At 42.4% G+C, this 17,871-nt stretch overlaps 1 protein-coding gene and 1 pseudogene across 1 annotated transcript; one reads left to right on the forward strand and one right to left on the reverse strand.

Annotated features, from left to right (window-relative positions):
- The window catches only part of LOC139230206 (nuclear factor 7, brain-like), a 926,603-nt pseudogene that overhangs the window by 51,638 nt on the left and 857,094 nt on the right, over positions 1-17,871 (reverse strand).
- Positions 6,365-10,019, forward strand: LOC139230583 (probable G-protein coupled receptor 139). Its single transcript, XM_070862407.1, has 2 exons — positions 6,365-6,434; positions 9,106-10,019. The coding sequence occupies exons 1-2, from the start codon at positions 6,365-6,367 to the stop codon at positions 10,017-10,019; spliced, it is 984 nt and encodes a 327-aa protein (XP_070718508.1).

Below are 17,871 nucleotides of genomic sequence, written 5' to 3' on the forward strand. Positions count from 1 at the left end.
TAAAACTGAACCATCGCCCCAATCCCTTCCATCAGTCAAAACTGACCCCTCACCCGAAACTGACCTCTCACCCCAATCTAACGCTTCACCTCCAAACTGATCCAGAAGCGTGACACACACCAATTACTCCAAATTGATACATCGCTCCTAACTCAACCATCACTCCCAAACTGGCCCATTAATCCAACTGCCCATCACCCCGAAACTTGTCCATGAACCACAAACTGACCCATTATACCACAAACTGACCCATCACCCCTAAACAGCCATCACCATAAAACTGACACATCACCCTGAAACTGAAACATCACTCTGAAACGGGCCTATCACCATCGAACATCACTCACAAAGTACGAGATGAGTAACAGGGATTAAGAGATAGAGAGAAACAAAAACTGAGAGAGAGCGAAAAAGTGTAACAGACAGCACGACAGAGATAGAGACAGAGATAAAAACAGCTTACAGAGAGGCAACGGGAGAGACATGGAGGGCAATAGTAAGAGAATCGAAGGCAAGGACGGTGAGAAACAGGGACTTAGGCCGACAGAAAAGGGAGGAGAGAAAAATTGAGACAGAGAGCAAGAGAGTAAGAGATGTTGAACGAGAGAGAGAGGAAGAGAGTGTCGGAGATTAAATTGATGTGCAACCAAAGATATAAAAGAGAGAGAGAGAAACAAAGTGAGCGAGAGTGGAAATCCCCAGAGTTTGAGGGAAATTGTGGGTCCATCTGGGCAGTGACGCACATCGAGCTGTATCGCATTGCCTGCCCGTTATACTCGCCGCTCAATATTCAGTTCCATTGGGGTAAATGGAGTTAAGTATCAGGTGCTACGTATAACTGGCATACCAACTGATACAGCCCGTTGTGCTCCACTGCCTGAGACAAATTTCTGAGTGAGAGAGTAATGCAGGTCCCTGTGCTGTGTTAGCACAGCATGGCTTCCCGCCCCACAATCAAAATCACTGTCCTCTCATTTAAACAAAACCTCGCTCAATCTGTATCTCCCTCTTTGTGTTGTACATGCACAACAGTGAGTATAAGAGAACGATTCACTCCCGCCTAGGACTGTACGAGCCGTGTGTGTTGCAGTGTTCGCTCCTGTACATGTACATCAACTACAAAAACCTGCATTTATATAAAACATTTAACATAGTTAAACTTCCCACGGCACTTCACAGGAGCGATCATCAAACAAGATATGACACCGAGCCACATAAGGAGACAACAGGGCCGGTAAGAGGTAGGTAGTAAGCAGCGCCTTAAAGGAGGAGGGAGAGTTAGAGGGGTGGAGAGGTTGAGGATAGAATTCCAGAACTTATGGCCTTGGCAGCTGCAGAATAGCCGTCAATAGTGGAGCAAAGAAAATCGTGGATTGGTAAGAGCCCAGACTTGGTGGAATGCAGAGATCTTGGAGGGATTTAGGGCTGGAGGCATTTACAAAAATAGGCAGGGAGGCCACGTTAGTCTTTGAAAACAAGGATGAGAGTTTTAAAATTGATGCATTGTCAAACTAGGGGCCAATGTTGGCCACTAAGCACATGGTGATGGGTGATCGTGACTTGGTGCGAGTCGGAATATGGGCAGCAGAGTTCTGGGTGAGTTCTGTTTTTGGAGGTTGGTTGATGGGAGGCCGGCCAATGTCATTAATGGCTTTCGTAACAGAGAATATCCACTTCTGAACCACAGAGGGAACTATACAGAACAGCAGGCTGATGGACATGAAATAATGAAGAGTGTGGTCACCAAAGTTGAACTCGAAGATAGTAAGAAAATTATATTTGCTGTACAAAAGTATGGTTATCACTGAAATTATTTATTGTGACTGATTAGTAAGTGTGATCCAGTGTTACAGAGAAATAAGATGGGTTCCAACATGGTGTTTGTGCGACAGAGTTACCAGTGAGAATGTGATTGAGAATAAACTGTTGTCATTGAGAATGTTGTCATATTAGGATGTTCATACTTAGTGCCGTGAGTTAGTGCCGATTAATTTAGACATGATTCAACTGAAGTTGTTCCTAAGGAGATGCTGCCACCTCTGTGCATGACCGGGTCTCCAGGCTTTCTCACCAGGCTCCTACTTACCATCTGGCTCTGTGTCATCAGCGTACTGATCCTCGTTTCTTCGGGCATCATCCATGACCACTTTGGACACATTGGGTGATTTCTGCATTGAGTATTTTTTGTAGAAAAGCTCTGTGCTGGAGGAGATTCTGAATGACCTGCATGGCAGGCTATCCAGGCACCTGAAAGCTGCTCTTCCTTGTGCATCAGTAGGGGACATATTCACTCTGAGTCGCACAAGGAAGTGTTGGGATTCCCTGACTCTGGGCTTCTCCCTTCGCTGACCATCCACTTACCTTCTGCCAGGAACCGATTTCTTGAAGGTTCCAAGCTGCAAACGTCCAGCCGCCGATTTTAATGGGTTGTCAGCATATTTCAACTCATTTCAGGCCGTTTCTTTCGGGAACTCAGCGAGCGGCAGGCTAATCTTTCCAGGCTCTTATTATTTACGATCCTGGGATGTGGGTATCGCTGGCAAGGTCAGCATTTATTGTCCATCTCTAATTGCCCCTGGGAAGGTCTTCCGCTCTAGTCCGCATGGTGAAGGTACACACACATTGCTGTTAGGGACGGATTTCCAGGATTGTGACCCAGCAACGATGAAGAAACGGTTATTTATTGCCATGTCAGGATGCTGTGTGACTTGGAGTAGAATTTGGAGTTGAAGGTGTTTCCATGCGGCTGTTGCACTTGTCCTTGTAGGAGGTAGAGGTCACGGATTGTGCAAATGCTGTAAAGGAAGCCTTGGCGAGTTGCTGCAGTTCATCGTGTAGACGGTACACACTGCAGCCACGGTGGTGGGTGGAGTGAATATTAAAGTTGGTTGATGGAGTGTCAATCAGGTGGGCTGCCTAGTTCTGGATGGCATTGAACTTCGTGAGTGTTGTTGGAGTTGAACTCAGCCAGGCAAGTGGACTGCAATCCATCGCACCCCTGACTTGTGCCTTGTAATGGTGGAAAGGTTTTGGGGAGTCAGGAGGTGATTCAATTGCCACAGAATAACCAGACTCTGACCTGCTCGTGTATCCACAGTATATATATGGCTGGTCCAGTTAATTTTATAATGACCCCCAGGATGTTGATGGTGGGGATTCGGCGATGGCAATCCCATTGGATGTCAAGGGGCAATGAGTAGACCCTCTCTAGTCGGATATAGTCATTGTCTGGCACTTTTGTGGTGCAAATGGTACTTGCCACTTACCAGGCCAAGCCTGAATGTCTCCAGGTCTTGCTGCATGTGGGCATGGACTGCTTCATTATCTGAGGAGTTTCGAATGGAACAGAACATTGTGCAATCATCAGCAAACCTGTACATTTCTGACCTTATGATGGAGGGAAGGTGATTCGTGAGGCAGCTGAAGATCTCCTGGCGTTGAGATGATTGACTTCCAAGAACCACAACCATCTCCTTTCGTGCTAGGTATGACAGCAGCCAATGGGGATGTTTCCACCTGATTCCTTTGGTCATCAGTTTTACTAGGGCTCCTTGATGCCCCACTCTGTCAAATACTGCCTTGATGTCAAGGGTAGTCACTCTGACCTCACCTCTGGAATTCAGCTCTTTTTTCCATGTTTGGACCAAGGCCGAAATACCGTTTGGAGCTGAATGCTCCAGGGGAGACCCAAACTGAACATGGGTGATCTATTTATTGGGGAGTTCGTGCCGATTGATAATACTTTCGAAGAAACCTTCCATAATTTTGCTGGTGGTTGACAGTAGACTGATGGGGCAGTAATTGGCTAGAATGGATTGTCCTGCTTTTTCAAGACATGACATACCTGGGCAATTTTGCACATTATCGGGTAGATGCCGATGTTGTAGCTGTACTGGAATAGCTTGGCTAGAGGCATGGCTAGTTCTACAGCATAAGTCTTCAGCAGGATAGCATGCTGTTGTCAGGGCCAGAAGACTTTGCTCTATGCAATGCCTCAACCTTGATATCACGGGAAGTGAATCTAATTTGCTGAAGACTGGCTTCTGTGTTTGTGGGGACCTTAGGAGTGGGCAGATATGGATCAACGAGTAGGCATTTCTGGCTGAAGTTGGCTGCAAATGTTTCAGCCTTGCTCTTTGCACCCAGATGCTGGACTCCACCATCACTGAGGATGGGGATATTCATGGTTGTTTAAATACCTGCCATCATTCACGACTGGATATGCAGTACCTGCAGAACTTTGATGTGATCCATTGATTGTGGGATGACTTAGCTGTGTCTATAGCGTGCTGCTTCCGCTGCTCAGCATGCATGTAGTCTGTGTTGCAGCTTCCCCAGTTTGGCACCTCATGTTTAGATACGCCTGGTGCTATTCATTGCATGCTCTCCTATATTCCTCACTAATCCAGAGTTGGTCCCATAGATTGATGGCAATTGTTGAGTGAGGGATATACCAGCCCATGAGGTTACAGATTGTGGTAGAATACAATTCTGCTGCTGCTGATGGCTCACAGAGCCTCGTGGATGCCCAATGTTTAACGGTGAGATATATTCTAGATCGATCCCATTTGGCATGGTGATAGTGCCACACAACACGATAGAAGTTGTCCTCAGTGTGAAGTCTGGATTTCAATCCACAAGGACTGTGCGATGGTCACTCCTATCAATACTGCCATGAAAAGATGCACCTGCTGCAGGTAGATTGGAGAAGACGAGGCAAAATAGACTTTCCCTCACGTTGGTACAATCACTACATGCTGCAAGCCCGGTCTGGCAGCAAGAACCTTCAGAACTCGGCCACCTCGGTCAGTAGTGGTGCTACCGAGCGACTCTTGGTGATGGACATTGAAGTTCCCCACCCATGATGTATTTTGGGCACTCTTCCATGCAGTGTTTAACAAGGAGAAGTACTTATTCATCAGCTGATGGAGAGCGGGAGGTAGTAATCAGCAGGCAGTTTCCTTGGCCATGCTTAACCTAAAGCCACGAGACCTCATGGTGGTCTCCTTATGTAACGAAGAATATACTAGCCACTGAGGGAGTGCAGAAAAGCTTCACCGTATTCCTGGGATGGGGGGATTGTCCTTTGAGAAGAGCTTGAGTAGACAAGGCCTATATACTTTAGAGATTAGAAGAATGAAAGGTGATCTCATTTAAACATATAATTCTTACAGGGCTTGACAGGGTAGATGCAGGGAGGTTGTTTCCTCTGGCTGAGGTGTCTAGAAAGGGGGTCACAGTCTCAGAATAAGGGATCGGCCATTTAGTACTGAGATGAGGAGAAACTACTTCACTTAGAGGGTGCTGAATCTTTTGAATTTTCTGCCCCAGAATGCTGTGAAGGCTCAATCATTAAGTATTTTCAAGGCAGAGATCGAAATATATTTGGATATTAAGGGGATCAAGGGATATGGAGACAGTGCAGGGAAGTGGAGTTGAGGTAGAAGATCAGCCATGATATTGAATGGTGTAGCAGGCTCGAGGAGCCGAATGGCCTACTCCTGCTCTTAATTCTTATGTTCCTATGTCCTTATGAGTTAATGTTGAGTACTACAAGGGCTGCTGCCAGCAAGCTCTGTAGCACTGTGCCACCACCTATGTTGTGTCTATCCTGCTGGTGCGACAGGACGTCACCAGGACATGGTGGCTTGCTAGGCCGTTTCAGATGACGACTAAGCGTCAACCACATTGCTGTGGTTGTGTATCGGCCATGTCAGTAATGTCGGAAGATTTCCTTCCGTAAAGGACATTAGTGTACCAGATGGGTTGTTACAATAATAAAATAGTAAGTCGCAAAGTCTCTTCATACCTCCAGAAATGTAACATGTCTGCATATATGTGGGGCTGCTCAGTTGTATACAACTGACTATATCACTGTCTGTGTGTATCTGAATGCTCATCGACCTCACCTGTAGTATTAAGGCCCTTAATATTAATTAAATATAGCATAAATTGAAGAAGATAGAGAACATTTTGATGTACCTAAGATCTAGAGTAAGCTAATCCATCACCATTGTGCTCATTTATTCCACCAATTGCCTCGCATTAATCCTCAGCCTCAGCTGTCTTCTATCATTATTGTAGGAATGGTGATGCCGATTTCTTTTTCTGGGATGTATGATGACAATACTATTCTTGACTACTTACTCTTCCAATGGACAATATCATTGCAAAATATCCCTGATCAGTAAGATTGACTATGACTCGCCCTAATCTGTTTGTTCAAATGACTGTCACTAATGACAATCTATTGTAATGTGCATGTGTCACTTGAGGTTTCTCTCAGTTATAAATAAGCCATGATTTTGAAAGCAGAAGTTCTGGGTATCCACAGCACTAACTGGCAACTTCGCTTCCTCAGAAAATGGAAAAGCCGGAAATCATTCAGATAGAAAACATTTACTATCCTATTCTTGCAATAATTGGTCTTCCTGGTAAGTCGCTTATAATCAGTTAATGCTCATCTTTAACAGTGTTTCACTGTGTCACCGTTCCTGCTGTTGATGTAATGATATTATTGTTTGTTATATGTTTTATTTGCAGACATTGACTACCAGCATGACATAAGTAAATCAACAACCTCCAAGTTTCTGTCATATTGTTAATGTAACAACCTGAGAAGAATCACAATTTAATCTGACTATTTAACTTCAGTAATTTAGTGTGAATGTCTCAGCCTTGATAGACATTCCTATATTTTTTGTGTCTGGGACAACTATCAGTAGCAGTAGTCAAACCAACAATTCTTAAATAGATTTCCAGAGGCTGATCTAGAAAAGACAATGGAAACTTGCCCCACAAAACACTCCGGCGCACTGCTGCCGTATTGTCGTCTCCTTGGGATTACATCCCGCCCATTGGCAGATTAGCATCTGAGCCCAATGGTTCCCCGCATTTCCCAACTGGTCGCAGTTCTGGGCGTCCTTCCACCGCATGCAGCTGGGCAGCAGCGTGTAAACAAGGCTGGAAGCCGAGCCTCAGGCAATGGAATTGGTCTTCTTCACAGCACAAGATAGGCTCGGAAGGAATGGACACTCATTTTGTACCCAGACTAATTTTGTTTCCGACGAAAAATCAGGCGCATTGTGAAGCAGACTGCCTATTCGCAATGAGCTTATTTTGTGCCACCGGTGAAGAACAATTTCAAAAATTATATCTGGCATGCCTTGCATTCAGAACACCCTTATGGTGATACTCGAAGTTGTTGGTGTTTTTATAATATAACTATAGACTATGGTATACATTTTGGTCTCTATCACTTTGTGTCACATTTGTGGAGCATGGAGTGGTACGGGGGAAGTTATAAAATCGGCCGCCAATTTTCTATCGCCTTTTTTAGGCCACACTAAATTCATGTCCATGGCCACTAATTTTCCTAGTTGGGCCAGCAGCAATGAGCTTTTATCACTGCTACTGGCCATGGAAACCCATGGGCGCAGTGGCCACTATATGCTTGTGCCAGTCGTGGTCATTGATCCCTTGCAACTAGTCGGAAATGGAGCTGATAACGCAACTTGAAACACTCGATTCTGTAACTGTGCAATATATTGTGTTGCTTTTTATTTTGGAGTCAGTTAGTATTCTTAGGCTGCAAAGTAAAATGAGACAAGTGCTACTAAAGCGCGTCCAGCTACTGCTGTGCTGTTGTAATTCTAAACCCAAGTGTTGATTTCTCCGGTAACCATGTGATAGATTTTAGTCTTTACATCCAGGGTGCGCTGCATTGCCTGGAACAAGCACAAAAAGCCCAATCCTCTGCAGAGGATCTGTTACCCTAAAAACAGCGGATTGTCTTCAATTATTTTAAATGGAAGAAATTTGGGTGGATTCTGTTCAGACCTGCGGTCGCAGCTGAGACATTTTCATTTCTACATACTGGGGTAGAACGGCGTTTTCGTCTGTCTCTCACTCATCGTCTGATCTTCAGTTCCATTGACTTCAATAAAACTCACTATCAAGTGATGCATTTAATATGCGGCTGCTGAGCCAACTCCTGTTTAGTGCTACTTCCTAAAATTAATTGCTGCTCTACAGAGGCAGCCTATGTTTAATGCCCAGGCGAAGAAGACTACAATCTGTCCCAAGTTTCCTATGTATGGTAGAAGTAGATTGACCAATAGAATTTCCACTGTTCTGCTCCCGAAATCCCACCACAGTCTCGATAAAATATCTTGGTAATCTGGGAGAAACAATGTAAAGAGTTGAAGTTACCACAGGAGATCGATAGATCCCTCCCCAGTAATTATATTCAATAATGTTGCTGCAGATAAGACACATAAAATAACATTCCCACTGACCAGGCTCAGGCCCCATGTATCTGCCATAATTTAACTGGTACGTTGAGGTAAGTGATTCAGGCAGCACAAAGTTCGGGCACAATACATGATGAAATGTTTGCCATTATATTGTGCATATGAAACAATGTAGCACAGATATATCTTTATTTGTTTGTCATTTACTGAAGAAAAGCATGGGCCGAGCACCTGGAAGGAGTTTTTGCCTACTTCCAGAAGACTGAATGAAAGATTATTTTAGTCAGAATCGGCCATCGCCCTGAAATCTACATTGCATGATTATTGAGGATATTTGCAATGAGGAGATACTGGGGTACATTTTCAAGATGAAGTTTGGCTTAAAACTGGCGATAGGGGTTCGTCTGCCCGCCATTAACTGTTAGTAAATCCGCAACATGAATGGAAAGCTACCCCATGATATATATGCAGGGGGAGGGATAAGCACATCAGCCACCCTTTGTGCACCTATCCGGACATTCCTTTCTGTTGAAGTGAAAGGAAATGTAAACCGGGTGGATTCAATTGCGTCCGCCCGTCGGAAAAGCCCATTTTTGGACCAGTGGAAAGTTGAAAATCCAACCGTGCTGCAGCATTTTTATCTTCTGAAGTAACTCAGGTGAGGTTAGTGATGTGTATCCATAAAGAAATGTATCTGTTCAGAATTACTTGAATTTTCTGATAGATTCGGAGAAATAAAGAGGGAGAAATTTGAGTGATAAGAAAACATTCCAGAATTGTTATGCTAAGATCTCTCGACTGATCTTCCTTTCAGAGTAAGGAAAGTGAATACTTTAATTTCCTCTTTTTTCAGCTAATTTGGTGACAATCGTCATTCTCTCCCGTGGAAAGTGCGGCCTCTCCAAATGCATCACCCATTACCTGGTGTCCATGGCAGCGGCTGATCTAATGGTCCTGATATTTGACGTAATTCTGTATGAGATTAACGATGCTTATTTTCCATATTCATTCCTGAACTATACTCCTATTTGTAGTTTCAATATCGCCCTGCTATATGTATCCATTGATTGCTCTGTCTGGTTAACGGTGGCTTTCACATTTGATCGATTTGTCGCTATTTGTTACCAAACATTGCGAACAAAATATTACACCGAAAAAACTGCAGCTGTGGTGATAGCAGTGGTGTGCTCATTAAGCATATTAGAAAATGTTCCAATCTACTTTGTATTTGAACCTCGGGAAATAATTGACAATTTACCATGGTCCTGCTATGTAAAATCAAGCTTCTACATCTTACCCATATGGTTAGTATTCTTGTGGTTGGAAACTATTTTGACCCCATTTGCGCCTTTAATGTTGATCGTACTGCTCAATGCCCTGACCATCAGGCACATTGTACTGGCGAATAGAGTGAGGAGCGGTCTCCGAGGAAACAACAATGATGAGAATCAGACTGATACAGAGATGGAGAACAGAAGGAAATCAATAATTTTGCTCTTTGCTATATCAGGCAATTTTATACTATTATGGATGGTAAATTTTATAGTTTTCATATGTGTACAATTTACAGATACTCAATTTTTGGAAGCAAATTACAACGATTTTTTCACGATTGCGGAACAATCTGGGTATATGCTGCGGTGTTTGAGTGCTTGCACAAACACGTTTATTTATGCAGTGTCCCAGAGCAAATTCAGGGAGGAATTGAAAAATATGATTATGCATCCCCTGGCTCTCATTATTAATTTAATCCAGCAAGTTAAATGATCCACAGAACTAAAATGCAATTATATCCATCGAAAGCGAGCAGAAATTGTTCAATTGATATCTACACACAGGAATCTCTAAAGGAAATGGAAGCTGCCATCTGTTCTCCATATTCGATGTCATATTGTAGAAGATAAAAAATGTTTGTGATATTAATAAATTGTGCCGATAGTTTAGGACAGGTGATGTGGTATCGGAACAAACAAATAAGAATTTTTCAGATATACATAGAGGGTTATGCTGATAGACTTAGATGAAGAAGTAGTGATGGCACGCTGTACTGGTCGGACTGAATGACACATTTTTTGCTGAGTATTCTATGTAATTCAACCTAAACCCAGGTTTCCGATCTCCAGTCAGCATTATATACATGCCAAAAGCTGAGATGTTCTGTTACAGTGGAAATTAATCCAGCGACATAAATTACCATGAAATCAACAAAATTGGAGGTAAGCTCATCCGTAGCTCATGAGGCAATGTACTGGCTCCGTCCTCGAAAAGTTGCCTTAATTTTTCCAAAATTAGAGAGCTTAAATCCACCAACTACATTGATTCTCAGTCCATAAGCATTCACTTAACAAGTAAGCTGTTCTCTTCACTAAACAACAATCCGCTGGACAAAAAGTGGAAAAGATTCCCTTGGTGTATCTCTTCATAATTCTTCAGTATTTTGAACTTTTGCAATAATCACTTGCCAACCAGTTGCCATAATTCTCTGTGTGAAAAGTCCAGGAATATCGGTGGATAAAATCTGCAATAGAAAGTTGTCCATCTCCATTGGCATTACACATGGAAATCAAATTGCAGAGGGGGGAGCCCGCAAACAAGTGGTTGCACATCGGTCACCTGATATCCAGTTCCTTGGGAGTGTCTCACACGCGCTATAAAAGTGTCAAATTTCACACCCATCGAGAGAAATCTAAACATTAAAAATTGGACGAGTTTGTTATCGCAAAACGAATGGAATTGCATAGTGGGCCTCTTATAATTTCTGTCCCAAACTCATTTCCATTGAAGTCCATGGAACTGAATATTTGTTGGGGCGTATCAATGGTGTCAGGTTTGGCACCACCTCTCCCTTGTCATAAAGAGAAAGATGAATTTTTACCCACACGATTATTCTTCAGATGTAGTCGGGTTAGAGTCGAGGGATTAATTGGTCAGGAGATGCAGACAAATTGAATCCCGATTGCAAAGACCTACATTGTGTTTTTCTTTCTATATTTCTGATATAAGTTTTGATGTATATATTTGTAATGGAAACTCCCTGTGCAATCTTGTCATGTAATTACATCCTCCCACGTTTCCCGCTTTCCTTTCTATTGACTTCAATAGAGAAGAAAATCGGGAAAACTTCCTAAAGCACAGCTGATCCAATGTCATCTTTTTCACTCTAACACCAAATGTTATAATCAGAAGAACATATGAAATAGAAGCAGGATTAGGCCATTCGGCCCTTCGAGCCTGCTCAGCCATCCAATGAAATGATGGCTGACCCTCGACCTCAAAGCCACGTTACCACCCTATCCACATATCCATTAATTCCCATTAATATCCAAATTTATTTCGATCGCTGCCTTGAATGTGCTCACGACTGTGCATCCACAGTCTTCTGCGATACCAGAATTATGAAGAATCCTAACCCGGCATCAGGTGTGGTGCCAGAGGACTGGAGGACTGTTAATGTAGTACCCTTTGTTTAAAAAGGGATAAAGCGATAGACCGAGTAATTACAGACCAGTCAGCCTAACCTCAGTGGTGGGAAAATTATAGGAACAAATCCTTTAGGACAGGATAAAACTTCAGCTGAAAAGACATGGATTAATCAAGGACAGCCAGCATGGATTTGTTCAAGGAAGGTTGTGTTTGACTAAGTTGATTGAATTTTTTGAGGCTGTAACCAGGAGGGTTTCTGTCTCTAACACCCTTTCAGGCAGTGAGTGTGAGAGCACCTACACCCTCTGGATAAAGAAATTTCATCTAAACCTCCCCCACCCCGCCAATTACTTTAAATCTATGCCCATTGTTTGTTGACCCCTCTGCCAAAGGACATATGTCCTTCCTATGCACTCTATCCAGACCCCTCATAATTGTATACACCTCAATCAGGTCTCCGCACAGCCTCCTCTGTTTCAAAGAAAACAGACCCAGCAAGAGAAAAAGATTAGTGAAGACAAACGTAGGTCCCTTGCAGTCAGATTCAGGTGAATTTATAATGGGGAGCAAAGAAATTGTGGAGCAGTTAAACAAATACTTTCGTTCGGTCTTCACGAAGGCAGACACAAATAACCTTCTGGAAATACGAGGGGACCGAAAGTCGAGTGAGAAGGAGGATCTGAAGGAAACACTTATTAGGTGGGAAATTGTGTTCGGGAAATTGATGGGATTGAAGGCCGATAAATCCCCGGGGCCTGATAGTCTGCATCACAGAGTACTTAAGGAAGTGGCCCGAGAAATAGTGTATGCATTGGTGATCCTATGGATTGCAGGGTAGTTAATGTAACACAAATTTTTAAGAAAGGAGGGAGAGAGAAAACGGGTAATTATAGACCAGTTAGCTTGACATCGGTAGTGGGGAAAATGTTGGAATCAATTATTAAAGATGAAATAGCAGCGCATTTGGAAAGCAGTGACAGGATCGGTCCAAGTCCGCATGGATTTATAAAAGGGAAATCATGCTCGACAAATCTTCTAGAATTTTTTGAGGATGTAATTGGTAGAGTGGACAAGGGAGGACCAGTGGATGTGGTGTATTTGGACTTTCAAAAGGCTTTGACAAGGTCCCACACAAGAGATTGATGTGCAAAAATTAAAGCACAGGATATTGGGGATAATGTACTGACATGGACAGAGAACAAGTTGGCAGACAGGAAGTAGAGAGTCGGGATAAACAGGTCCTTTTCAGAATGGCAGGCAGTGACTAGTGGAGTGCCGCAGTGCTCAGTGCTGGGAAACCAGCTGTTTACAATATACTTTAATGAGTAAGATGAAGGAATTAAGAGTAATATCTCCAAGTTTGCAGATGACACTAAGCTGGGTGGTGGTATGAGTTGCAAGGAGGATGCTAAGAGGCTGAAAGTTGATTTGGACAGGTTTGGTGAGTGGGCAAACGCATGACAGATGCAGTCTGATGTGGATAAATGTGAGGTTATCCACTTTGGTGGCAAAACACGCAGGCAGAATATTATCTGAATGGCGGCAGATTAGGAAAAGGGGAGCTGCAATGAGACCTGGGTGTCATGGTTCATCAGTCATTCAAAGTTGGCATGCAGGTACAGCAGGCGGTGCAGAAGGCAAATGGTATGTTGGCCTTCATAGCTAGGGAATTTGAGTATAGGAGCAGGGAGGTCTTACTGCAGTTGTACAGAGCCTTAGTGAGGCCTCACCTGGAATATTGTGTTCAGTTTTGTTCTCCTAATCTGAGGAAGGGCGTTCTTGCTATTGAGGGAGTGCAACGAAGGTTCACCACACTGATTCCCGGGATAGCAGGATTGACATATAAGGAGAGACCAGATCGACTGAGCCTGGGTATTCACTGGAGTTTAGAAGGATGAGAGGGGATCTCATAGAAACATATACAATTCTGATGGGACTGGACGGGTTAGATGCTGGAAAATGTTCCCGATGTTGGGGGAAGTCCAGAACCAGGGGACATAGTCTAAGGATAAGGGATAAGCCATTTAGAACTGAGATGAGGAGAAACTTCTTCACTCAGAGAGTTGTTAACCTGTGGAATTATCTGCCGCAGAGAGTTGTTGATGACAGTTCATTGGATATATTCAAGAGGGAGTTAGATATGGCCCTTACGGCTAAAGGGATCACGGAGTATGGAGAGAAAGCAGGAAAGGGATACTGAGGTGAATGATCAGCCATGATCTTATTGAATGGTGGTGCAGGCTCGAAGGATCGAATGGCCTACTCCTGCACATATTTTCTATGTTTCTATGTTTCTATCTCCAATCTTTCCTCATAACCAAAATTCTCCACTTCAGGCAATATTCTTGTAAATCTCCTCAGTACCCTTTCCAGTGCAATCACATGGTTCCTGTAATCTGAACAGAAACGCACACAGTACTCCAGTGTGGCCTATACGCACAGCAATGTGGTTGGTAATTTTCTCCCTCCTGTGCTTATCCAGCTTCCCCTTAAATTAATCTATCATGCCTAATTCGATTGTTTCTTGTGGTAGCTCACTCAACGTTCTTACCAACATTTGCATAACTAAGTTTCTCCTAGATTCCCTCTTGGATTTTTAGTAACCATCTTTTATTCATGCTCTCTAATTTTGGACTGCTCCTATCCACCCATAAGTAGAAACATTTTCTCTATGCCTACCCTACCAATACTTTTCATTATCTTAAAGACTTCTATCAGAGAGACAATACGAGGAGCGAGTGCTTTAAACAGAGAATTTTCTCTGAGCCAGATTATATTTCATACCCAATAAAGGAAGTTGAAATTACCTTCATGATCATTTAAATTCAACAATGATTTTACATTGATTTCGTTTCAAAAAATGTTATATAATTACTACGATTCAACCAATTGTAAACTAACCGGCCAGTCGGGGGGGCGGGGGGGAAACAATGGTTTGGACCGACTGCCTGTTTATACTGCAACCGATTTTTTTCATATGCAGCGTAAATGGGCGGCCAATTTGATATCATCAGTTTCCCACTGGCCGTGTTAAGTTAAATTTAATGGAGTTTATTTTTAACCAATTTTGACTGGGTGCAGGTGCTCAGCTGATGCAATCATTCCATTGGAACCTATTCATTATTTTATCATTCTCACTATGATGTAATAATGTGAGAATAACAAGCTATAATTGCTGACACACAGGCTTTTCCCGATGTAAGTGCTAAGTTAACATTGGCGTTAGTGTAAATCGGGCGGTATGGAATTGACTTCCCATTAAGCGTGCCAGCTTTTATCTTTATCGGCTTCAATATAATGGGTGGTTAATTAATTATCGTCCTTTTACACTCTCACCCAAAGTGGTGAAATAATCTTGGGCAGTCGTGCAAAACAGACAATAGCCGATTGGTGTATTTTTTTTAACTCTTCTCCATTTTCTGTTAATTGACTTCAATGTAAACTAAACTCGGCGGGAATAAAACATTTGGTTTCAGCCCGAAATGAACATTCACATAACTGGCCGTATCTTAAGTTTATTTAAAGCTCCATTTCATTTAATGCTTGCATTTTGTAATGACCAGAGCATTTGTTTCAAATGGAAGCCAGGGTAGGGAGGATATTGACTTTACTTTTCTTGTGTTCGTGACGATTGCCTGAAAGACATCTGGAAACACAAATATTTGACCTAACACCTTGCTTAGGACAAGAAGTAATTCTTTTTCAGCTGTTACTTCCTGTGAACAGAATATCAGGCCTTCAGACAAGGACAGCTTCTGATAATCTTGACAACAATGCCCTTTTAATTGCCAATTGGGACTTGAAGACCGTGAGGAGCTGGTCCAGCCATGTAAAATCAAGCTACTGAACCCAGCCATATGGGCAGCATTTTTCTGGTTACGAACCATATAAACCCTATTTATTCCATTTGTGTTGATTTCACTGCTCAATGCTCTGACCAACAGGCACTTTGTACTAGCCAATAGAACCAGAAAGAGTCTCTGGGAAAAGTAGACCTGTGGGAATCATAGTGATTCGAAGCTGAAGAACCGAAAAAAATCTCTCATTTTACTTCAGTCCAAGACTTTTAATTTTAAACATTTATGGAGGTTAATTTTCCTATAATTACAGAAGCGCGCAATTTATAGATGCTCAATATTAAGAGAAATATTATTCTAAACCTCTAACCATCATGGAAGAAACGGGATATAATGATTCGAACTTTCAATTCCTGCACATACAGGCTTATTTGTCAGTGTCCCAGTGGGAATTAGAGATGCATTGAAGAATATGATTAATAGCATCCAGTTGCAATTATTAAGTCAATTAAATAGGTAATGACTTCAGAGAATTAAATAAATGATATCCATCCAAGCTGACAGGTTCTGCAGCAGAAATTGTGTGCATGCGCTCAATGCTCAGGTGGCATGGAAAATAATGCTTCCTCTGTTCTAATCTTACTCTATGCCCAACGTGTGCAGGAACTACCTAGACTGGACAACATTTTATGCTAAAATTTGATTATCCGGTCCTTAATCGGGCATCTTATGTATAAGGTTATCCTTTTGCGGTGCTGGAAAATAATATATTTAACTTTTGTAAACAAATGATCTCCAGACTTACTGCTTTTACCGCAGTGACAGGAGTGCTCGCAGTTATTTTTGGAAGTAACCTCGCAAGTAAATGCCTCTTGCCTCAAGCACTCTCTCTTGGAAGCTGAGATTTGGAACTGAATGGATTAATACCGTGCCTTTTAGAGGCTAATACTTGCTCCACCTTCACACAATAGTGTGAGCTATGATACTAATCATCTGATATCTTCCGAAAACAAGTAAATCATTAGCATAAAATTACCTGAGACAGTCAACATGAGTCCTGAAATTATAAAATCCCAATAAAGTATATTGTCTTTACAATCAGCATTGCAACTAAGCACAATGTGAATTAGTAAATCGGAACATAAGAACATAAGAAATAGAGCAGCAGTAGGCCATTTGGCCTCTCGAGCCTGCTCTTCCATTCAATAAGACCATGGATGATCTGATCTTTGCTTCAATTCCACCCGCGGCCTATAAGCCTTGACTCCCTCATCATTCAAAAATCTGTCTATTGCCACCTTAAACATATTCAATGACCCAGCCTCCACAGCTCTCTAGGGTAGAGAATTCCAAAGATTCACGACCCTTTCAGAGAAGAAGATTCTCCTCTTTTCTGTTTTAAATGGGCGAGCACTTATTCTGCAACCAAGCCCCATATTTCTAGATTGCCCCACAAGGCAAAACATCCTCGATGTATCTAACCTGTCTAGACCCCTCAGATTCGTGAATATCTCAATAATATCATCACTTATGCTTCTAACCTCCAATGAGTATAGGCCCAACCTGCTCAAACTTTCTTCATAAGAAAAACGCTTCATCTCAGGAATCAACCACGTGAACCTTGTCCAATGCAAGTATATCCCTGCTTAAATAAGGAGAACAAAGCTGTACACAGTACTCTAGCTGTGGTCTCACCAACGCCCTGTAAAGTTGTGGTGGGACTTCTGTACATTTGTATTCCATCTGCCTTGCAATAATGAACAACATTGCATTTTCCTTCCTAATTACTTGCTGTACCTGTATGCCAACGTTTTGTATTTCATATACAAAGACCCCCAGATCCCGCTGCACCTCAGCAATTTGGAATCTCTCCCCATTTAAACAATAAGTTGCTTTTTTATTTTTTCTACCAAAGTGGATAATCTCACAATTTCCACATCATACTCCATCTGGCAATCTTTTGCCAACTCATTTAGCTTATTTAAACCACTTTGCAGGTTATTTGCATCCTACTCATAACTTGCTTTCGCGCATAGTTTTGTATCATCAGCAAATTTGGCTACAATACACTCGGTCCCTTCACCCAAGATATTAATATAGATTGTAAATAGTTGAGTCCGCAGCACTGATCGCTGTAGCACCCCACTAGTTAAAGTTTGCCAACCCGAAAATTACCCATTTATTCCAACTCTATATTTTCTGTTAGTTAGCCAATCCACTATCCATTCTAATAAATTTCCCCAACCTTGTGAGCTCTTATGTTGTGCAGTAATCTTTATGTGGCACCTTATCGAATGCCTTCTGGAAATCCAAATACACCACACCAACTTGTTCCCCTTTATCAACCCTACTTTTTACATCCTCAAAGAGCTCCAGAAATTTTTTCAAACATGATTTCC

This window comes from Pristiophorus japonicus, chromosome 19 (genome assembly GCF_044704955.1).
Source record: "Pristiophorus japonicus isolate sPriJap1 chromosome 19, sPriJap1.hap1, whole genome shotgun sequence".
NCBI classification, from domain to species: domain Eukaryota; kingdom Metazoa; phylum Chordata; class Chondrichthyes; family Pristiophoridae; genus Pristiophorus; species Pristiophorus japonicus.